Source organism: Meriones unguiculatus, chromosome 3, assembly GCF_030254825.1.
Source record: "Meriones unguiculatus strain TT.TT164.6M chromosome 3, Bangor_MerUng_6.1, whole genome shotgun sequence".
In the NCBI taxonomy this organism is placed as follows: Eukaryota; Metazoa; Chordata; class Mammalia; order Rodentia; family Muridae; genus Meriones; species Meriones unguiculatus.
In genome coordinates this window covers 166,900,096-166,922,542 of record NC_083351.1, presented here as the reverse complement: position 1 = coordinate 166,922,542, position 22,447 = coordinate 166,900,096, and the positions used below count along the sequence as shown (strand labels likewise).

Genomic DNA, 22,447 nt, shown 5'->3' with positions numbered 1-22,447 from the left:
CTTGAGCTATCAATCATTGCTCCAGTCTATAGGTTTTGTCTTTCCTTTTTAAGACAGTGCCTTACTCTGTACTCTAGGCTGGCCTAGATGTCTCTATGTGGCCCACCCTGGTGGAAAAACTTATCCACATTCCCCAGTGGTGGGAAAGTTGGCAATACTGTCATCAATCTGTTCATGTTTACTTCTGTCCAGAGAGCACCTGTTTAGGCGTCCTCACCTCTATGGAATTTAGACAACAATTACATTTATACAAAGAACCTATCTTCTATGAGTACAACAAATATTCCAATGAAGAACAAAACAATAATAAATCATTTTGTTATTTTATTATACAGAAAAGAGGGCATATACTGGCTAAAACTAGGGAGAATTTTTTTAATACTTTCATACAGAGACAACTGAAGATGTAAATCATTTTGTAAAGAAAATGTTTTCTGTAGTAGAGGGATTTACATATTATTGAAAACCTTTATGTGCTATGACTATTTCAAAGAGTTTGTGAATCCAAAGGAATACTACCCTATAGACATGTGGCATGAAAGCTGGATAGAGTGGTTTATGGTGGTAGTCTCACCCAAACAAAAAGATCAAGAGTTCACTGCCAGGCTACATTACATTTTTATTTATTGTTTTCAATAAAAATAAAAAATTCTTTTTTCTTAGACAGAGATTCTCTGGGTAGCTGTGTCTGTCCTGGACTTACTTTATAGACCAGGTTGTCTTCAAACTCAGAGATCCACCTGTCTCTATCTCCCTGAGTGCTGGGATTGCAAGTGTGCACCACATTGCATGCAAGGACACAAAAGTTTTAAGAGAAAAAAATTGTAAACCCTGTTCAATGTCCTCTATGTTGTCTTCTCCTTCTCTTCACTCATCTCTCATGGGCCCATAGTGTCTAGTGGCTTGAGTGTACTGGATGTTAATTTTCTATGATTCATTAATACCTTATTCATAAGATGTGTGCTATGTTGCTCACTTTACATTAAAATTTTTGTACATGTAAATGAACAGCTACACAAAAAGGTTGTAACTTACACACAGGCAAAAGACAGGAATGAAAGAAGTTATCATCAAAACTTTAGTTTTATGGATGACCTGGACCTTTGCCTCACTCATTAAATAGTGGTGTTTTTCCACTGTGGTTGTAGAGTAACTGACACCTCCTGACCCCGAACCTGGCAGTGAGGGTGATAACTGAAAAAGACCCCAGAGGGAGAGCATCCAGGTTTACAGCTGCAGGACAAAGCCACTGGTTATCCTGTCCTGACAGAAGCGACTTATAACTATAAAGTGTTCTTTCTCACTCCACAAGATCATCTGCTCTCACAATTGCATTGTTCTCCATGTCAATTCAGCCTCCTAATTCCAACTCACTAAACATCATTTTGTTTCCAAAATTATGAAGAGTGTCTGAAGTCCTGAGTCACCAGCATGAGAGATTGGTCCCAAGCCTTTTATTTCTTCCAATTTTCCAGAAGTCCTGTTTGCCAATTACTGTCACCTCTGCTGGCAAACACAGAGTCTGAGTCCTTGGCCATAGACAGAACGCTCTCCACATCTAGAGCAAATAAGTGTAGCAAAGGAGATGTACTTGGGCTGTCTTATGGCCCTGAGTCTATCTATTTCCTCTGCACAGAGTTGGGTAAATCTCTCTGTGGAGATATAACCCAACTCATCATAGCACTCCAGCGGGGCAGGGTACTGTTCCACATTCATCTTGCTCAAGTTAGCTGTGTGCTGCAAAAGTTTCCTCAGGTTGTGCATGGAGAAGTAATTGTCATAGAAACTGACATTGGCCAGCTGAGAGCACTTGCTGAGGGCAGGTATGAGCATAGTGAGATGAGAGTCTGAAATCCAACAAGCCTTCAAGTCCAGGGATTGCAAAGTGTCTGCCACATTCTCTAGGAGGATTTGGAGAGGCCTAAGATCCAAAGACGTTAAGCCCACATGTTTCATGTCCAGATGTTTCAGCTGAAAGAGCTTCGGGCACTCGGACAAGGAATTCAGGTCTGACTGTGAAAGGTTGCAGGAGGTGATGGACAGGGTCTCCAACGGAGCCATCAGGCACCTAGAAATAGACAAGGAGATTATTTCTGGAAAATGGTGTTGGAGAATATGGGTGGTATTTAAACAGAGGTAGAAAGAATTCGGTGCCCAAGGTCAGTTTGACCAAATAGCAAGGACACTCTCTAAGATGCTTCTTGTTGGAATCTGCTCAGTCAAGACAAACACACCCTTCCTCTCTTTAGCCTCACTCTCAAGCAGAAAACTGTTCAGCCCATAAGCACAGAAAACACTCATAAGAAATTCCAAACCACGAGTCTGAGAGATCTTTTCATCTTCTGCTATCTTCTTCAATTTCTTTCTTCAGAGACTTGAAGTTTTTCATACAAGTCTTTCACTGGCATAGTTAGAGCTACACCAAGACAGTTTATGTTTTCTGGGGGCGATTGTGTTGTTTTCCTAATTTTTTTTTTAGCCTGTTTGCCTTTTGAATACAGAGGAATACTGATTTTCTCTTTTAGTAAATTTTGTATCTAGCCACTTTCCTTATGGTGATTTTCAGCTATAGAATTTGCTGGAAGATTTTTGGGGTCACCCGTGCATACTATCATATCATCTGTGAATAAATTCAATGCAGATCCTATCAAAATACCAACAAAATTCTTCAGACCTTGAAAGAATTTTCAGCAAAACAAAAAACCCGGAATAGCTAAAACAATCATGTACAATAAAAGATCATCTGGAGGTAGTTCTATCCCTGAATTCAGGCTGTACTATAGAGCAATAGTAATAAAAACTGCATCGCAAAGGCATAGAAACAGACTCTGCGGTCAGTAGAAGCAAATAGAAGATGCATAAAAACCCACACACCTATAGGCATTTGAGTTTTGACAAAGAAAAACCATACAATCGAAAAGAAGACAGCATCTTCAACAAATGGTGGTGGTCTTACTGGATGTCTACGTGTAGAAAAATGGAAATAGATTCACATTTATCACCCTGAACAAAACTCAAGTCTAAGTAGATCAAATACCTCAACATAAACCAGACACACTAAATCTATAGGAAGGAATATTGGGGAAGAGCTTTGAACTCAATGACACAGGAGATATCTTCCTGAACAGAATACCAATAGCTCACGCCATAAGATCAACAATCAATAAATGGGATCTCATGAAACTGAAAAGTTCTGTAAGGCAAAGAACATTGTCAACAGAACAAACAGCAGACAACAGACAGGGAAACAATCTTCACCAACCCTACATCTCACAAATCGCTAATGTCTAGAATCTATAAAGAACTTAAGAACTTAAGCACCAAGTATCCAAACAAAAAGTAGAAATGGGGTACAGGGCTAAGCAGAATTCTCAACAGAGAAATACTTAATGGTGGAGAAACATTTAAAGAAATGCTCCACATCTTTAGTAATCAGGAAAATGAAACTCCAAATGACTCTGAGATTTCATCTCATACATGTCATATATGGCTAAGATAAAAAACTCAAGTAACAGCACATGCTGGAGAGGATGTGGAGAATGGAGAACTCCCCTCCCCTCGATTGCTCGTGGGAGCACAAACCTGTACAACCACTTTGGAAATCAATCTGGCACTGTCTTAGAAAAGTGAAAAAAGCCCTTCCTCAAGAACCAGTGATACCACTCCTGGGCATACACCTGAAAGATGCTCCACCACACAAAGGCCTTTGATCAACTATGTCTATGTTTATAACAGCTTTATTTATAATAAACACAATCTGCAAACAACCTAGATGTCCCCCAACCAAAGAATGGATAGAGAAATTACAAAATTTGCAAGCAAGTGGATGGACTGGAAAAGGTCATCCTGACTGGGGTAACCCAGAAGAAGAAAGACACTCATGGTATATACTCACTTATAAGCAGATATTAGCTATGTAATACAAATAAACATTCTAAAATCTACAGACCTGAAGAAGCTAAACAAGGAGGAACCTAGTGAGGATGCTTAAATCTCACCCAGAAGGGCAAAAAGATAGAGACTGCAAGCAGTTGAAGAAAGGAAAGAGGAAGGGAGGCTACCATAGATGTCCTCTGAAAGACTCCACTCACCATGGGATCAAAGCAGATGTAGAAACACACAGCCACTATTTGGGCAGACAACAGGGAGTCTTTTGCAAGATGGTGGGATAGACTCAGATAGTACAGGAGCCCCGGGAAGAAAACAACAAAGCCCAAAACTCTTGGGCCAGGGGAGCCTACAGAGATTGATGCACTAGCCAAGTACCATTCATGGAGAAGAACTAGACCCCCTGCTCAGATGTAGCCAACATACAGATCAGTCTCCAAGTGAGTCCACTAATAAGAAGAGCAGGAGCTGCCACTGACATGAACTTGGTTGCCTGTTGTTTGATCATTTTGCCCTGGCAGGGTGGCTTTACCAAGCCACAGAGGAAGAGGATCCAGGCATTCCTGAGGAGACTTGATAGGCTAGGGTCTTATAGGAGGGGAGGAGTCCCTTTTTCAAGGTACTAGAAGAAGGGGATGGTAAGAAAGAAAGATGGAGGGTGAGATTCAGGAGAGATGAGAGAGGATACTGCAAAAAGGATACAAACTGAATGTATAAACTGTAAATGATAATAATAATAATAATAATAGAAGATAAAGAGAGGAATTTCCAACCCATGAAAGTCCTGGCAGGCTCTAGGGATACTTTCTGTGAGCTCACTGAACTCTGCATTCCATCAATGCCTCTGCACAGTCACTCTTAATAACATTTAAATCCCACATTAGCCACATTGTTCCATGCACTCAGCTCTACTTGAGCTCAAAGCATTTAAACCATGTGAAATTCGGGACAGACTGAGGCTGCTCTCACAGATCTGAGCACAAAGCTCGCTTCCACACTGTGTTGGTGAGTCCCCTGAATCCTGACTACATTCTTCCCTTCCTGTTTCATTTCCATTGGATTGGTGGGCATGATTCCAAGAAGAATTACAATCCATCCTTACTAGATCTGACCTTCAGGCCTTTGATTCATGACTGGGCATTTGACACCATGATTCATTATACATGGAAATAATACATGACCTTCATATTCTAATGTGGCTTAAATATTCTACCCAGTGACAGGCAGGCATCATGTACCACTAATCCTTAAAATTATGAAGAAATGTCTGCTCTGGCAGCTGACCCAGCCCTCATACTTACTTACCCAAGAACCTGTTTCAGGTGGTCTCTAAGAAAGTACATGCCATTCATGGAGAGGTGCTGGAGACAGTTGAGTTTGGAAAACTGAGAAATGAAATTCCTGACACACTTCTCTTCTCTGTCTGTTGTTCTGTTGCCAATCAGGAACACAGTCTTGAAGATGGAGGCCAGCAAGAGTTTGCGAAGATTTCTCATCTGGCCCAGGTAGGGAGTAAGTTGTAACAGCTTTAACAAATCCCAACTGAGCATGTTCAGTTCCAATTCCTCAATATACTCCAGATGGAAGACATTCAAGACCTCTCGGATAACATAGACAGGCAGAGCCCAGATCTTCATCTCCATACAGCAGAACTGTATGGAGCCCTTTCTCTGGTGGGCCCAATGCAAGAAGCATGCTTGCTTTTCATTCAAACAATACATAAGCCAAAGGTCAGCTACCACCTTCAGGTGCTGCCTCAGTGCATATCTGGGAAGGGCCTTCACTACTTGCTGCTCATCCAGGGTCTCTGCTGAGCAGTCACCATCCTCTGCATCAGCCCATATGCTCCAGAATTCATGGTGCTTCTTCCGCAGGTCAAGAACCTGAAGTTTTCCCCTCCTGTAGGAAGACATGAGAACTGTAGGCTACATGTCAAGATTGAATACTGACTCAGCATTTCCTCCTCTAAACTCAGCTCTAAATCCTCCACATTCTTTGTGTTTTTCAGCAGCCAGTGTCCAGCCTGCATTAACTTTCCCTGAGCTGCACAGGTAGTCCTGATAACTTTCCTTCCTCTAAATGACTCGATTTCTCCTTAGTCCCAGTACTAGTGATTGTGGGAACACCAGGGAAACATCATTTCACTGTCTGCATGCATCTCCAAACTCTGATCATAGTCAACCTTCCTTAGGACAAGCAAAGAACAGCTTGCAAGGGCCCTGCATCTCTATCTAGTGGTCTATCAGAAGCCTCATGTGGAAGCCATATCCCTAAACCCACAATCTCTTCCCTCTTATCTATGGGCTCCATTCTACAGTACTTGCTTATTGCTTACCTGGAGTGAAACTTTCTTTGCAGCCACGTGTCTACTCCTGCTAGAACTGCCTGCAAGGTTTCCAAGTCAGCAGTCTTCATCAATGCCCCCACAGGGAGACAGGGGAAAGGCCAGGCTGCCACCATTGCCTTCACAGTTGTAGTGTGTCTGCCAGTCAAGGCCTCCTTGAACAGTGCTGGGAAGAACACCATGGGCAGTTTGTCCAGAGCTGACATGTCCAAGGTCTCATCTCTCAGCAGAGCCTGCATTGCCAGCTTCAGGAGTGTGGGTGGAGTCTGAGCACTCATCCTGGAAGGTCTTCAGTCAGAAGGATCCTGGGGAGGCATTTAGGAGAGAATACATTCTCAACATCAATTTTGGAAAAACCCCTCACCATCACAGGAACCACTGAAGGTCAGTGTTACTGCTCTGGCAGTGGTAGAGACATCAGTTTAATCCATTGTCCTCAGTGGAGATCTCAAAACAACCTCCCTCACTGATATCACCAGGAGCCTCTTACAAGGACACCCAGGGTTACACATTCCCCAGTGTTCCATCCAACCCTAACCAAAGCCCCAGTCAATCCCATCCCCACTGGGCAGGGGTCCCCAGCATTCTGAAAGATGGGTACCATCTTTGTGTGCCAACCACACATAGATCATGTCACAAGTCCCCAAACACAAAGCTTGGGAAATTTACACACACAACCTACCCATAATTTTTCTAAAACATGGAACCTCTCTGGGACAAACTGAGATGATCCTGGAAACTATGGTTGGTACTCCATCCTGTATTACTTAAAGTTATGTCAAAAACCTGAATTGAAATCCAATCTGTGTCTTCAGTAGGTTCATCTGAAGACACAGGAATGAACAATCCTGTCACAGAAAGTCATCAAAGGGAACTGATAACATTATGATAAGGATGCAGAAGGGTAGAAGGGTAGCCCTCAGAAGGGTGGGGGGTGGGTGGCAGGTGGGAAAAGACTAATGTTTCTTTAAGAGGCTGGCCACTTGAAGTTTTATCATGTTCCAGTGAGAGTATTGGCCACAGAAAATGAATATTTTTGTTGATGGTGGTGGTGGGCCTTGGGGAGGTTGACCTGTGTGAACTGGGAAGTGAGTGTGCTCAGGGTTCAATGATGTGAAATTGCCCAATAATCAATAAAAATATTGCAAATTTAAAAAGTAGTTTTAAATACTATACATCCAGAAAAAAGCCTTTAGAAACTTAAGTATGTAAAAAAACTAAACATATCAATAAATGACTTTCCCATCTTGGGCCTACCCTCTCTATTTCAGGGGTCCTGGGTCCTTTGGATTAATGTGACTTACCTATTCTGAGCACTGATCAGCACAGGGTCTCTGGATCCCAATAGAGCCAGGCTGTCACCACAGTGTTCAACTCCCTGAGGAAATGACTCCTCTGCCTCCACTGGAGCCTTTATATACCACCCTGCTCAGCCCCTCCCTATTGCAGCCACACCTTTAAACCACAAGCTGCCACCTGCTTGCATATTGGAGTCCACACACTTAATCCCACCTTGGGTTTTCTCATTCTCTAGATTGAATCAAGCATTCAGTGTCAATGCAAACACAATAAAAACAGAACAGGATGAAAATCATGAGTCCAGTTACTGACTATTTCATTCACCTTGAATTTTATGGTTTGATTGCTTATTCACTTACTCTTGTTGTTCTTGTTTTAGGATTGTGTTCTGACAACATTGTTCTGTAGGTAAGGTTAATTTAGAATTCCAATTCATATGGACCCTCCTGCCTCAGCCTTCCTGCAGGGAGGATTACCATGTGAGCCAACTCTCCTGGCTGTGTTTACACATTTGTAACCACCATGGTTCAGAGTATGATGCTGTAGGGTGTAAGATTAACCTGTTCCTGAAAATATACACTTATTTGTCTATTTGGGAATCAAGAGCTGAGCTTCATGCTTTTCCAATCTTCTTGTATGGCAGATACTCACCGTTGAGGCAGGAGGATAGTGTACTTTCATTAATAATGTTATCAATTCAGGAATAACCCAGAGTAGCCATTACAACACCAGACTCAGATTAATAAAAGTTTGTTGAATAATGAACAAGATTCTAACCCGAACAAGGGCTATAATCCAGGCTCCAGAGCCACACTATGATGTCACTCTCTCTCTCTTAGGCAGCCATTTCATTAGAGAAAAGAAAAAGAAAAGAAAAGAAAAGGAACCAGGTAATCAGGTGAATGAAGCAATTGGTGCAGAGCATTACATCATTTTGAGCAGTGAAAACTAATCTGTTTTGTTCCAAGTATATCTAGGAGGGTAGACAAAGCACTTTTAGCTAACTGGCTGGGATTTAGCATAGCTCTTGCGGGTTTTTCAGCTTTCAGAGAGTAAGAAACATACCAGGCTGTTGTGATCTTTAACACAAGCAGAACATGCATTTGTCATCTATTGTTTGATTCTAAACAGCAAGTAGGAACTGCTGAATTGTATTCTGGTGTCAGGCATGGAGGGCCTGAGAACTTGGTCTTAATTTCACCTTACAATCAAAATGGAGATTTAAAGACAACATGGCTTCTGATATGCTAAAGGTGACAGCAAGTGTTAACAGAGGAGACACAGTCATGCTATCAACGAGGGTAGGTATCTAGAGAGGGGCTATAGAGTTCAAGCAGGTCATAACAATATTTGACAGAGCTTTCTGTAGCTGGAACTCAGGTAGTGCAAACCTTGCTTGGCATTCACAAAACCATAGGTGACATCGAGACACTTTCTATACTTGTGGGAACATGCCTGTATTCCCAGAATGTGAGAGTTTGAGTAGAAAAGGGTTCAGAAGTTCAGTGTCACCTTCGGCTACAATACGAAGTTTGAAGCAGCCTGGATTGGACTACACTTTCTCACAACATTTCACAGGTGTATCAGGGAGGGAAATGCCACAGGACGTTTTCAGGAAGTTGGGTTTGATTTCAGAAAGGGAGGATCACTGGACAGGGAGAGATGTTCAGGGGTTAGGGGAACACCCTGGTATTGCAGAATGCCCAAGATCAGTGTCCAGCACATATGGTGGTAAGTTGAAATTTCAACAACAACTTGAATGCTGACCTTTCCTGGATTTAATGAGCACAATTACATTCATGTGAACAGGCACACAAGCACACACACACACACACACACTACACAAATGGAGAGAGAAAGATGAGGATAGAAAGAGGAAATCTTGACACACTCTGTAATAATTGGACATCTGTGTCAAATCCTCTCCTCAGGGATCAGGGAACCCTGTGGAAGAGGAGGAAGAAAGACTGTGAGAACCAGATGGAATGGAAGACACCAAGGAAACCAGGCCTTCTTAAACCCAGAAGAAGAATGCACATATGAATCCAGAGAGACTGAGGCAGCATGCACAGGGCCTGCATGGGTCTATACCACATGAGGTGTCAATGTGGAGAGGAGTGGACAGAAGCTCCCATCCCTAACCCAGAAGCTAGAGATAAGCTATTGCAAATGGGAATTGACTTCCCTCAAATGGAGTCTCCCTGAGGATACAAACCCCACTCTGATCAACAGGCCCAGTGACCAAATATTGATGCCTACACAAAATGAACACAGTGGCATAGTTGGAGGTTGTTGGTCTCATAATGTTTTCTCAGAATTTTTCTTTACTTTTTATATTATTGGACCTTTGCTTGTTAGTTTGTCTACCAAGTCTGTGGGTGTTTTTTTTTTGTTGTTGTTGTTGTTGTTGTTTTATTTTTTTATTTCTTTGTTTAGTTTTTGTTTTTGAGTAAGGAGTGGAAAGGGGAATAAGAGTGAGAAGAAAGAAGAAATAGGAACATGGCGGGTGGCCTCCTTAAAAAGAAATATCAGAGATGAAGGAAGGGGAAAAAAACTGAAGCAGAGAAAGCCAATTTTGTGTTATTTGGGGATTCATGGTGTGTGTGTGTGTGTGTGTGTGTGTGTGTGTGTGTGTGTGTGTGTGTGTAAGTGTCCTGCACCTACATGTATATGACTCATGCTTTTTTGTTTTCTTTGTTTTTCAAGACAGGGCTGCTTTTGTATACCCTTTTCTGTCCTGGACTCAGGCTGGCCTCAAACTCACAGAGAACTGCCTGGCTCTGCACCCCTGAGTGCTGGGATTACAGAAGAGTACCACCTCCTCGTGCTTTATCCTTGGATTATGTGTTTGTTGGTTTCTTCGTATTCTCCTATTCTGATTTGTTTTTGTTTTATTTTCTTATATTTCTATTCCTGTTAGTGTGTTTGTGTGTTGGTGTTTCAAGACATGGTTTCTCTGTGTAACTCTAGCTGTCCTGGAACTCACTTTGTAGACCATGCTCCACTCAACTTACAGAGATCTCCTGAATCTGCCTCCTGAGTGCTGGGATTAAAGGTGTGTACCATGAAACCTGGTCTCTCTCTCTCCCTTTTTGAAGATTGAATTATTTTATGTATGTGAGTGCTCCTCTACATGTACATCTGCATGAGAGAAGAGGACATCAGATCACATTATACATGTGGTTGCTGGGAATTGAACCCAGGACCTCTGGAAGAACAAACAGTGCTCTTAACCACTGAGCCATCTCTCCAACCCCCTGGATCCTTCGTCTTCTTACGGAAAAGAAGAGAGTGTTGATTGGAATGAAAGAGAATGTAGGGAGAGTCACAGAAGAGCTAGTGGACAAAAAGCCATAACCAGAATGTAGTGTACAAAAAAAATATATATCTATTTTCAATAAATGAAGAGCAGTGAAAAAGGCCTGGAGCAATGACTAAGTGGTCCAGAGCACTGACAGCTCTTACAGAGGAGCCAGGTCCATTTCCCAGCGTCCACATGGCAGCTCTCAAATATCTGCAAATCCATTTTTTGAAGAAAACTTCTGACCTCCAGAAGAAACATATAATACTCCAAAGTGTACAGACAAAAATTGTTTGTTTTCATTCTTTGTCTCTTTCTTTCTTTCTTTCTTTCTTTTTTTTTTTTTTTTTTTTTTTTGGAGACAGGGTTTCTCTGTTTAGCCTCTGCAGACCAGGCTAGGCTCAAACTCTCAGAGATCTGTCCAGCTTTGCCTCCTCCAGTGCTGGGATTAAAGGCACATGCCATCATGCCCAGCTTAAAGTTGTTAAAAAGGAACTAGTTTAAACATTACATAAATCTATTTTGGAATTCTTATGTTATTTCCTACCATGTATTTTATGTGCATTATGTTTTGCCTGTGTGTATGTTTGTGTGAAAGTGTTGGATCCCCTGGAACTGAATCACAGACATTTTTAGGCTATCATTTTTGTGTTGGATACTGAGCCTGGGTCCTCTGGAAGAGCAGTTAGTGCTTTTAAGTGCTGAGCCATGTCTTCAACCTCTAGTATGTAAATATTTTCTACTATGTAAAAATTGTCTAGAGATGATGCCACCAAGAATGGGAACCAGACAGGGAGAAGCTTCATACTACAAGAGGAGGCAAAAGCTTTGATAGATTGCTGAGCAGTTAAAAGCACTGAATGATCTTGCAGAGAACCCGAGTTCTATTCATCATACCCACATGGCAGCTCACAACTGTCTGTAACTCCTGTTCCAGGAAAACTGACATTCTCACCCAGACATGCATGCAGTCTAAACACCAATGTATACAAAATAAAAATAAATAATTTCTTTAAATTAAAAAAAAAGAAGTCAGAAACTGGATCATGTGTAGTTTGAGTCTAGCCTGGGTTATAGATTGAAACTATTTCATCTAGCCAAGTATAAACACTCCTTCCTCAGTTCAATAACAGAGAATCAATATACAGCCTTGAGACATGAGATAGTACAGGTCTAGAAATTTTGAAGGCGGCAGCCGTAGTACCCTGGAGTGAAAGAGAGCAAGAAACATGGATAAGGCCAGTGACTTATTAAATTCAGCCACATTCTTTGGGAAAGTTTGTTTTAGGTAAAGAATATCTTAGAGCCAGGTGTGGTGGTACAGGCTTTTAATACCGAACTATGATGGTAAAATATCGTGTAGAAGGAAACACCCACATTTAAAAGTGAAGTCTAACTAAGTGTCAAAATGAGGTGAAAATCAGAGAAGAATTTGAGGCAATAGAATATTCCCAACTCTCATGAGAAGAGAGAGGAAAGGGAAGCTCCTCAAGGGAGCAGCACAGAGAATGAGGGAGAGGAAGCAGTTTTACTGGGAAAGATTCACAGAGAAATGTTACAGACAATAACCTGGACACAGGTGATAACAGAACCAGCTAGGAAAGGAAAAGGAACTGGATTAGAAGAGATTGTAGAGGCCAAGAGAAAAAACAAAATGAACAGGTCAGATGTGGGAGGATTTTGAGCCAGAAAAGCTGAGTTGAACCAGCTAGGAAGGGTAAGCTTAGGCAGCAGTAAGTCTCCAAGGCTGAAAACATTCTAAGCCTAGATTAGATTGTACAGAGGCTATAAGCTTCCAGGCTGAGTTTAGTTTAGCAGATGGAGGCAGTGAGCCTCCAACTCTACAATGGCATCTGGTGAATTAAAGTTACATTTATAGTAGATAGATATATCATACGTAGGTAGGTAGGTATATAGATGATAGGTAGGTAGATAGATAGTTTCAGAATCAGGGTTTCTACTACTGAGATGAAACACAATGACCAAAGCACCAGTTGGGGAGGAAAGGCTTTATTTGGCTCCTACTTCCAGATCCATAGTCCATCACTGGATGAAGTCAAGACAGAAATTCAAGCAGGGTTGGAACCTAGAGGGAGGAGCTGATGTAGAGGCCATGGAAGAGTGCTGCTTACTGTTCCTCATGGCCTCTTCACCCTACCTTCTCATAGAACCCAGGACCATCACCTCAGGGATGGTACCACCCACAAAGCCCAGGTCCTCACCAGGCAATTGAACACTAATTGAGAAAATACATTACAGCTGAATCTCATGGAGGCATTCCCTCAAATGAAGTTCCTTCCTCTCTGAGGACTGTAGTTTCTGTCGACATGCAAAAGCACCCAATACAGATAGATAGATAGATAGATAGATAGATAGATAGATAGATAGATAGATACATTTGTACATACATACATATATACATACATACATATTTAATAGATGAAAGAAAAATTAAATAGGTAGGTAGATTGATAGATACATAGATACTTAGATAGATGATACATAGATAGAGATAGAACATGCATAGATAAAAAGATTGATGCTTAGATAGATAATACATAGATAAAATGGTGCAGACATACATATATAAACAGATAAAAAAGATAGATTAAATGGAAAAGTAGATTGATAGATACAAAGATAGTGCATACTTAGGTACATAGGTAGATAGATGATCCTTAGATAAAGAGAACATTCATAGATAAATACATACATACATATGTATGTACATAGATTGGTAGAGAGATGGTAGATATAGAGAAAGAAAGACATGCAAACATAGAGACATTAGATAAATATAGATACATTCATAGATAGATGATTCATACATACATATATACATACATAAAGATAGATAGATAGATTGATACAAAGATAGATCAATAGAAAGAGACATAGATAGATAGACACAGAAATGATAGACATAATAAATGTGAGGGAAAAACATTTCAGATCCAAATATTAGGCTGCAATTGTGTCTCTGGGTATAAGACTTTTTGTTCAATCTTAGTAAGTGAACCTTTTCTTGGGAGACATGAATAAAATTCCTCCCACCCCAGAGAGAGTGCCAACAAAACACTACAGCTATGATTCCAACCTTGAATTAGCAATCAGGCTTGCTAAATCCTTGGGTGTATTGGGCTTAAGCTTGCAGATAGTCCAGTTGGTAGAAAGCCTCAACTCAGCATAATAACTTCATGTCACTCAAATTTCAACTGATGTGACAAAGGCCATGACCAAGAGTAACTAGAGAGGAGCAGGTTTGTTTTACCTCACAGCTTTTAAGTCCACTGAAGGAAGTCAATGTAGGAACTAGGGATAGGGACCTAGAGGCAGATACTGATAGAAAAGCCTTAAAGGAATATTGATTACTGGCTTGCTCCTCAGGTATCCTTAGCCTGCTTTGTGATACAGCATCTATGACCACCAGCTCATGCCTACCCCACCCACAATGGCCTGGGCCCTCCCATATCAACCACCAATTAAGAAAAAGCACCACAGGCTTGCACACAGGACAGTAGTGTAGGGCATGTTCTTAATTGAGTTTCCCTCTTCTCAAGTGAACCAGGCCTGTGTCAAATTGCAACAAAACTACCTAGTACAATTGACCCCTGTGGAGTCCATAGACACATTTACTGTTAAACCATGACTTTTCTTTCTTGTTTACTCCCTAGACCTCATATTAATATTGAAAGGAACATCACAATATAAAGCATTGCAGCTTGTAAAACTCCCACAGTCTTTACAATTCTAAAAATGTAAACGTTCATTTTTCTTCACTTTTTATTCATTTCTTTCTTGTTTTACAGTTTTTATTCCATCACTGAGCAGAAATAAGATGAAATCAAAAGAGACTAGAATGAAAATTCTGAGGGACTCTGGCTCCACATCAAGAGGAAGTTTCTTGAATTCACAAAGTAGGTTTTCAAACTAAGTAACTAGGATGGTATAGAATTTCTGCTCTGTCATTTCTCCCCAAAGACTAGGGGTGCACACCATCTATGCATTCTTATACCCTGTTTAATGGGGTTCACAGATTCAAGTAATGCATAGGTAAGCACTCTATCAGGTGAAGTATATCCAGACCTGTTTGAGAGGGACACAGGACATTGTTATTCCTTGGTCAAATCTAAGCAGTCACTATCTGAAATGAAAAAAAAAAAAAATAGAACACACACACAACACACTTAAAACCTAACGTTTTAAAAATGATAACAAATGGGTAAGATTGTATGTCAGATAGGCACTGATTTACTTTGATTCTGTATCTACACATGCTTTCTATATTGAAGATCTTGTGTCTGGAGAAATGACTCATCTCTTAAGAGCAGTGGATGTTCTTCCAGAGCAGCATGGCTCAGAACCATCCTAATGGGAACTGATGCACTCTTCATTCAGGCAGGCATGCATGCAAATAGAGTGTTCACATACATAAAATACGTACAAAACTAAATTGTCAACATTGACATACCAATGATATTCTTTTACTTCATCCAGGGTTCAGGAGCTCAGACCCTGGAGCCAAGGGCAAAGTAGACTATTGCTCACCCCACACACTTGAAAAGTCCACATACTGTCTTCACTCTGCAGTGCCAGAATTAATGTCAGAGACACATACCAGTGAGGCAAGCAACCTGCTCCAGAACAACATCTCTGCTTTAATTAATTACTTCCTTTTTTATTTCCTTGTGAAACTGAGTTTTTATATCAAGAGGTTTAAAAATTCGGTGTCTACATATGTGTATTGTGTAGATTTGTGCATGTGAAAGGAGGGACACACACAGGCCAGAAGAAGTGGGCCAATGACATGAAGCCTGAGGCCCACCTGATATGAGTACTGAAAGCAAAGTTTTTTCATCTGAAAATGCAAGCTGTGCTCTTGAGCTATCAATCATTGCTCCAGTCTATAGGTTTTGTCTTTCCTTTTTAAGACAGTGCCTTACTCTGTACTCTAGGCTGGCCTAGATGTCTCTATGTGGCCCACCCTGGTGGAAAAACTTATCCACATTCCCCAGTGGTGGGAAAGTTGGCAATACTGTCATCAAACTGTTCATGTTTACTTCTGTCCAGAGAGCACCTGTTTAGGCGTCCTCACCTCTATGGAATTTAGACAACAATTACATTTATACAAAGAACCTATCTTCTATGAGTACAACAAATATTCCAATGAACAACAAAACAATAATAAATCATTTTGTTATTTTATTATACAGAAAAGAGGGCATATACTGGCTAAAACTAGGGAGAATTTTTTTTAATACTTTCATACAGAGACAACTGAAGATGTAAATCATTTTGTAAAGAAAACGTTTTCTGTAGCAGAGGGATTTACATATTATTGAAAACCTTTATGTGCTATGACTATTTCAAAGAGTTTGTGAATCCAAAGGAATACTACCCTATAGACATGTGGCATGAAAGCTGGATAGAGTGGTTTATGGTGGTAGTCTCACCCAAACAAAAAGATCAAGAGTTCACTGCCAGGCTACATTACATTTTTATTTATTGTTTTCAATAAAAATAAAAAATTCTTTTTTCTGAGACAGAGATTCTCTGGGTAGCTGTGTCTGTCCTGGACTTACTTTATAGACCAGGTTGTCTTCAAACTCAGAGATCCACCAGTCTCTGTCTCCCTGAGTGCTGGGATTGCAAGTGTGCACCACATTGCATGCAAGGACACAAAAGTTTTAAGAGAAAAAAATTGTAAACCCTGTTCAATGTCCTCTGTGTTGTCTTCTCCTTCTCTTCACTCATCTCTCATGGGCCCATAGTGTCTAGTGGCTTGAGTGTACTGGATGTTAATTTTCTATGATTCATTAATACCTTATTCATAAGATGTGTGCTATGTTGCTCACTTTACATTAAAATTTTTGTACATGTAAATGAACAGCTACACAAAAAGGTTGTAACTTACACACAGGCAAAAGACAGGAATGAAAGAAGTTATCATCAAAACTTTAGTTTTATGGATGACCTGGACCTTTGCCTCACTCATTAAATAGTGGTGTTTTTCCACTGTGGTTGTAGAGTAACTGACACCTCCTGACCCCGAACCTGGCAGTGAGGGTGATAACTGAAAAAGACCCCAGAGGGAGAGCATCCAGGTTTACAGCTGCAGGACAAAGCCACTGGTTATCCTGTCCTGACAGAAGCGACTTATAACTATAAAGTGTTCTTTCTCACTCCACAAGATCATCTGCTCTCACAATTGCATTGTTCTCCATGTCAATTCAGCCTCCTAATTCCAACTCACTAAACATCATTTTGTTTCCAAAATTATGAAGAGTGTCTGAAGTCCTGAGTCGCCAGCATGAGAGATTGGTCCCAAGCCTTTTATTTCTTCCAATTTTCCAGAAGTCCTGTTTGCCAATTACTGTCACCTCTGCTGGCAAACACAGAGTCTGAGTTCTTGGCCATAGACAGAACGCTCTCCACATCTAGAGCAAATAAGTGTAGCAAAGGAGATGTACTTGGGCTGTCTTATGGCCCTGAGTCTATCTATTTCCTCTGCACAGAGTTGGGTAAATCTCTCTGTGGAGATATAACCCAACTCATCATAGCACTCCAGCGGGGCAGGGTACTGTTCCACATTCATCTTGCTCAAGTTAGCTGTGTGCTGCAAAAGTTTCCTCAGGTTGTGCATGGAGAAGTAATTGTCATAGAAACTGACATTGGCCAGCTGAGAGCACTTGCTGAGGGCAGGTATGAGCATAGTGAGATGAGAGTCTGAAATCCAACAAGCCTTCAAGTCCAGGGATTGCAAAGTGTCTGCCACATTCTCTAGGAGGATTTGGAGAGGCCTAAGATCCAAAGACGTTAAGCCCACATGTTTCATGTCCAGATGTTTCAGCTGAAAGAGCTTCGGGCACTCGGACAAGGAATTCAGGTCTGACTGTGAAAGGTTGCAGGAGGTGATGGACAGGGTCTCCAACGGAGCCATCAGGCACCTAGAAATAGACAAGGAGATTATTTCTGGAAAATGGTGTTGGAGAATATGGGTGGTATTTAAACAGAGGTAGAAAGAATTCGGTGCCCAAGGTCAGTTTGACCAAATAGCAAGGACACTCTCTAAGATGCTTCTTGTTGGAATCTGCTCAGTCAAGACAAACCCACCCTTCCTCTCTTTAGCCTCACTCTCAAGCAGAAAACTGTTCAGCCCATAAGCACAGAAAACACTCATAAGAAATTCCAAACCACGAGTCTGAGAGATCTTTTCATCTTCTGCTATCTTCTTCAATTTCTTTCTTCCGAGACTTGAAGTTTTTCATACAAGTCTTTCACTGGCATAGTTAGAGCTACACCAAGACAGTTTATGTTTTTTGGGGGCGATTGTGTTGTTTTCCTAATTTTTTTTTTAGCCTGTTTGCCTTTTGAATACAGAGGAATACTGATTTTCTCTTTTAGTAAATTTTGTATCTAGCCACTTTCCTTATGGTGATTTTCAGCTATAGAATTTGCTGGAAGATTTTTGGGGTCACCCGTGCATACTATCATATCATCTGTGAATAAATTCAATGCAGATCCTATCAAAATACCAACAAAATTCTTCAGACCTTGAAAGAATTTTCAGCAAAACAAAAAACCCGGAATAGCTAAAACAATCATGTACAATAAAAGATCATCTGGAGGTAGTTCTATCCCTGAATTCAGGCTGTACTATAGAGCAATAGTAATAAAAACTGCATTGCAAAGGCATAGAAACAGACTCTGCGGTCAGTAGAAGCAAATAGAAGATGCATAAAAACCCACACACCTATAGGCATTTGAGTTTTGACAAAGAAAAACCATACAATCGAAAAGAAGACAGCATCTTCAACAAATGGTGCTGGTCTTACTGGATGTCTACATGTAGAAAAATGGAAATAGATTCACATTTATCACCCTGAACAAAACTCAAGTCTAAGTAGATCAAATACCTCAACATAAACCAGACACACTAAATCTATAGGAAGGAATATAGGGGAAGAGCTTTGAACTCAATGACACAGGAGATATCTTCCTGAACAGAATACCAATAGCTCACGCCATAAGATCAACAATCAATAAATGGGATCTCATGAAACTGAAAAGTTCTGTAAGGCAAAGAACATTGTCAACAGAACAAACAGCAGACAACAGACAGGGAAACAATCTTCACCAACCCTACATCTCACAAATCGCTAATGTCTAGAATCTATAAAGAACTTAAGAACTTAAGCACCAAGTATCCAAACAAAAAGTAGAAATGGGGTACAGGGCTAAGCAGAATTCTCAACAGAGAAATACTGAATGGTGGAGAAACATTTAAAGAAATGCTCCACATCTTTAGTAATCAGGAAAATGAAACTCCAAATGACTCTGAGATTTCATCTCATACATGTCATATATGGCTAAGATAAAAAACTCAAGTAACAGCACATGCTGGAGAGGATGTGGAGAATGGAGAACTCCCCTCCCCTCGATTGCTCGTGGGAGCACAAACCTGTACAACCACTTTGGAAATCAATCTGGCACTGTCTTAGAAAAGTGAAAAGAGCCCTTCCTCAAGAACCAGTGATACCACTCCTGGGCATACACCTGAAAGATGCTCCACCACACAAAGGCCTTTGATCAACTATGTCTATGTTTATAACAGCTTTATTTATAATAAACACAATCTGCAAACAACCTAGATGTCCCCCAACCAAAGAATGGATAGAGAAATTACAAAATTTGCAAGCAAGTGGATGGACTGGAAAAGGTCATCCTGACTGGGGTAACCCAGAAGAAGAAAGACACTCATGGTATATACTCACTTATAAGCAGATATTAGCTATGTAATACAAATAAACATTCTAAAATCTACAGACCTGAAGAAGCTAAACAAGGAGGAACCTAGTGAGGATGCTTAAATCTCACCCAGAAGGGCAAAAAGATAGAGACTGCAAGCAGTTGAAGAAAGGAAAGAGGAAGGGAGGCTACCATAGATGTCCTCTGAAAGACTCCACTCACCATGGGATCAAAGCAGATGTAGAAACACACAGCCACTATTTGGGCAGACAACAGGGAGTCTTTTGCAAGATGGTGGGATAGACTCAGATAGTACAGGAGCCCCGGGAAGAAAACAACAAAGCCCAAAACTCTTGGGCCAGGGGAGCCTACAGAGATTGATGCACTAGCCAAGTACCATTCATGGAGAAGAACTAGACCCCCTGCTCAGATGTAGCCAACATACAGATCAGTCTCCAAGTGAGTCCACTAATAAGAAGAGCAGGAGCTGCCACTGACATGAACTTGGTTGCCTGTTGTTTGATCATTTTGCCCTGGCAGGGTGGCTTTACCAAGCCACAGAGGAAGAGGATCCAGGCATTCCTGAGGAGACTTGATAGGCTAGGGTCTTATAGGAGGGGAGGAGTCCCTTTTTCAAGGTACTAGAAGAAGGGGATGGTAAGAAAGAAAGATGGAGGGTGAGATTCAGGAGAGATGAGAGAGGATACTGCAAAAAGGATACAAACTGAATGTATAAACTGTAAATGATAATAATAATAATAATAATAGAAGATAAAGAGAGGAATTTCCAACCCATGAAAGTCCTGGCAGGCTCTAGGGATACTTTCTGTGAGCTCACTGAACTCTGCATTCCATCAATGCCTCTGCACAGTCACTCTTAATAACATTTAAATCCCACATTAGCCACATTGTTCCATGCACTCAGCTCTACTTGAGCTCAAAGCATTTAAACCATGTGAAATTCGGGACAGACTGAGGCTGCTCTCACAGATCTGAGCACAAAGCTCGCTTCCACACTGTGTTGGTGAGTCCCCTGAATCCTGACTACATTCTTCCCTTCCTGTTTCATTTCCATTGGATTGGTGGGCATGATTCCAAGAAGAATTACAATCCATCCATACTAGATCTGACCTTCAGGCCTTTGATTCATGACTGGGCATTTGACACCATGATTCATTATACATGGAAATAATACATGACCTTCATATTCTAATGTGGCTTAAATATTCTACCCAGTGACAGGCAGGCATCATGTACCACTAATCCTTAAAATTATGAAGAAATGTCTGCTCTGGCAGCTGACCCAGCCCTCATACTTACTTACCCAAGAACCTGTTTCAGGTGGTCTCTAAGAAAGTACATGCCATTCATGGAGAGGTGCTGGAGACAGTTGAGTTTGGAAAACTGAGAAATGAAATTCCTGACACACTTCTCTTCTCTGTCTGTTGTTCTGTTGCCAATCAGGAACACAGTCTTGAAGATGGAGGCCAGCAAGAGTTTGCGAAGATTTCTCATCTGGCCCAGGTAGGGAGTAAGTTGTAACAGCTTTAACAAATCCCAACTGAGCATGTTCAGTTCCAATTCCTCAATATACTCCAGATGGAAGACATTCAAGACCTCTCGGATAACATAGACAGGAAGAGCCCAGATCTTCATCTCCATACAGCAGAACTGTATGGAGCCCTTTCTCTGGTGGGCCCAATGCAAGAAGCATGCTTGCTTTTCATTCAAACAATACATAAGCCAAAGGTCAGCTACCACCTTCAGGCGCTGCCTCAGTGCATATCTGGGAAGGACCTTCACTACTTGCTGCTCATCCAGGGTCTCTGCTGAGCAGTCACCATCCTCTGCATCAGCCCATATGCTCCAGAATTCATGGTGCTTCTTCCGCAGGTCAAGAACCTGAAGTTTTCCCCTCCTGTAGGAAGACATGAGAACTGTAGGCTACATGTCAAGATTGAATACTGACTCAGCATTTCCTCCTCTAAACTCAGCTCTAAATCCTCCACATTCTTTGTGTTTTTCAGCAGCCAGTGTCCAGCCTGCATTAACTTTCCCTGAGCTGCACAGGTAGTCCTGATAACTTTCCTTCCTCTAAATGACTCGATTTCTCCTTAGTCCCAGTACTAGTGATTGTGGGAACACCAGGGAAACATCATTTCACTGTCTGCATGCATCTCCAAACTCTGATCATAGTCAACCTTCCTTAGGACAAGCAAAGAACAGCTTGCAAGGGCCCTGCATCTCTATCTAGTGGTCTATCAGAAGCCTCATGTGGAAGCCATATCCCTAAACCCACAATCTCTTCCCTCTTATCTATGGGCTCCATTCTACAGTACTTGCTTATTGCTTACCTGGAGTGAAACTTTCTTTGCAGCCACGTGTCTACTCCTGCTAGAACTGCCTGCAAGGTTTCCAAGTCAGCAGTCTTCATCAATGCCCCCACAGGGAGACAGGGGAAAGGCCAGGCTGCCACCATTGCCTTCACAGTTGTAGTGTGTCTGCCAGTCAAGGCCTCCTTGAACAGTGCTGGGAAGAACACCATGGGTAGTTTGTCCAGAGCTGACATGTCCAAGGTCTCATCTCTCAGCAGAGCCTGCATTGCCAGCTTCAGGAGTGTGGGTGGAGTCTGAGCACTCATCCTGGAAGGTCTTCAGTCAGAAGGATCCTGGGGAGGCATTTAGGAGAGAATACATTCTCAACATCAATTTTGGAAAACCCCCTCACCATCACAGGAACCACTGAAGGTCAGTGTTACTGCTCTGGCAGTGGTAGAGACATCAGTTTAATCCATTGTCCTCAGTGGAGATCTCAAAACAACCTCCCTCACTGATATCACCAGGAGCCTCTTACAAGGACACCCAGGG

The 22,447-nt window shown here is 41.4% G+C and overlaps 2 protein-coding genes across 2 annotated transcripts; both read right to left on the bottom strand.

The window, feature by feature from the left end:
- Window positions 1–1,497: 1,497 nt before the first annotated feature.
- On the bottom strand, window positions 1,498–6,510 carry LOC132652896 (PRAME family member 12-like). Its single transcript, XM_060378836.1, has 3 exons — window positions 6,224–6,510; window positions 5,194–5,787; window positions 1,498–2,068 (listed from the first exon to the last, which is right to left on the bottom strand). Exons 1-3 carry the CDS (start codon window positions 6,508–6,510, stop codon window positions 1,498–1,500), a joined length of 1,452 nt encoding a protein of 483 aa, XP_060234819.1.
- Window positions 6,511–17,208: 10,698 nt separating this feature from the next.
- LOC132652895 (PRAME family member 12-like) lies at window positions 17,209–22,221 on the bottom strand. The gene is made up of 3 exons (XM_060378835.1): window positions 21,935–22,221; window positions 20,905–21,498; window positions 17,209–17,779 (listed from the first exon to the last, which is right to left on the bottom strand). Exons 1-3 carry the CDS (start codon window positions 22,219–22,221, stop codon window positions 17,209–17,211), a joined length of 1,452 nt encoding a protein of 483 aa, XP_060234818.1.
- Between the last annotated feature and the right edge of the window lie 226 nt (window positions 22,222–22,447).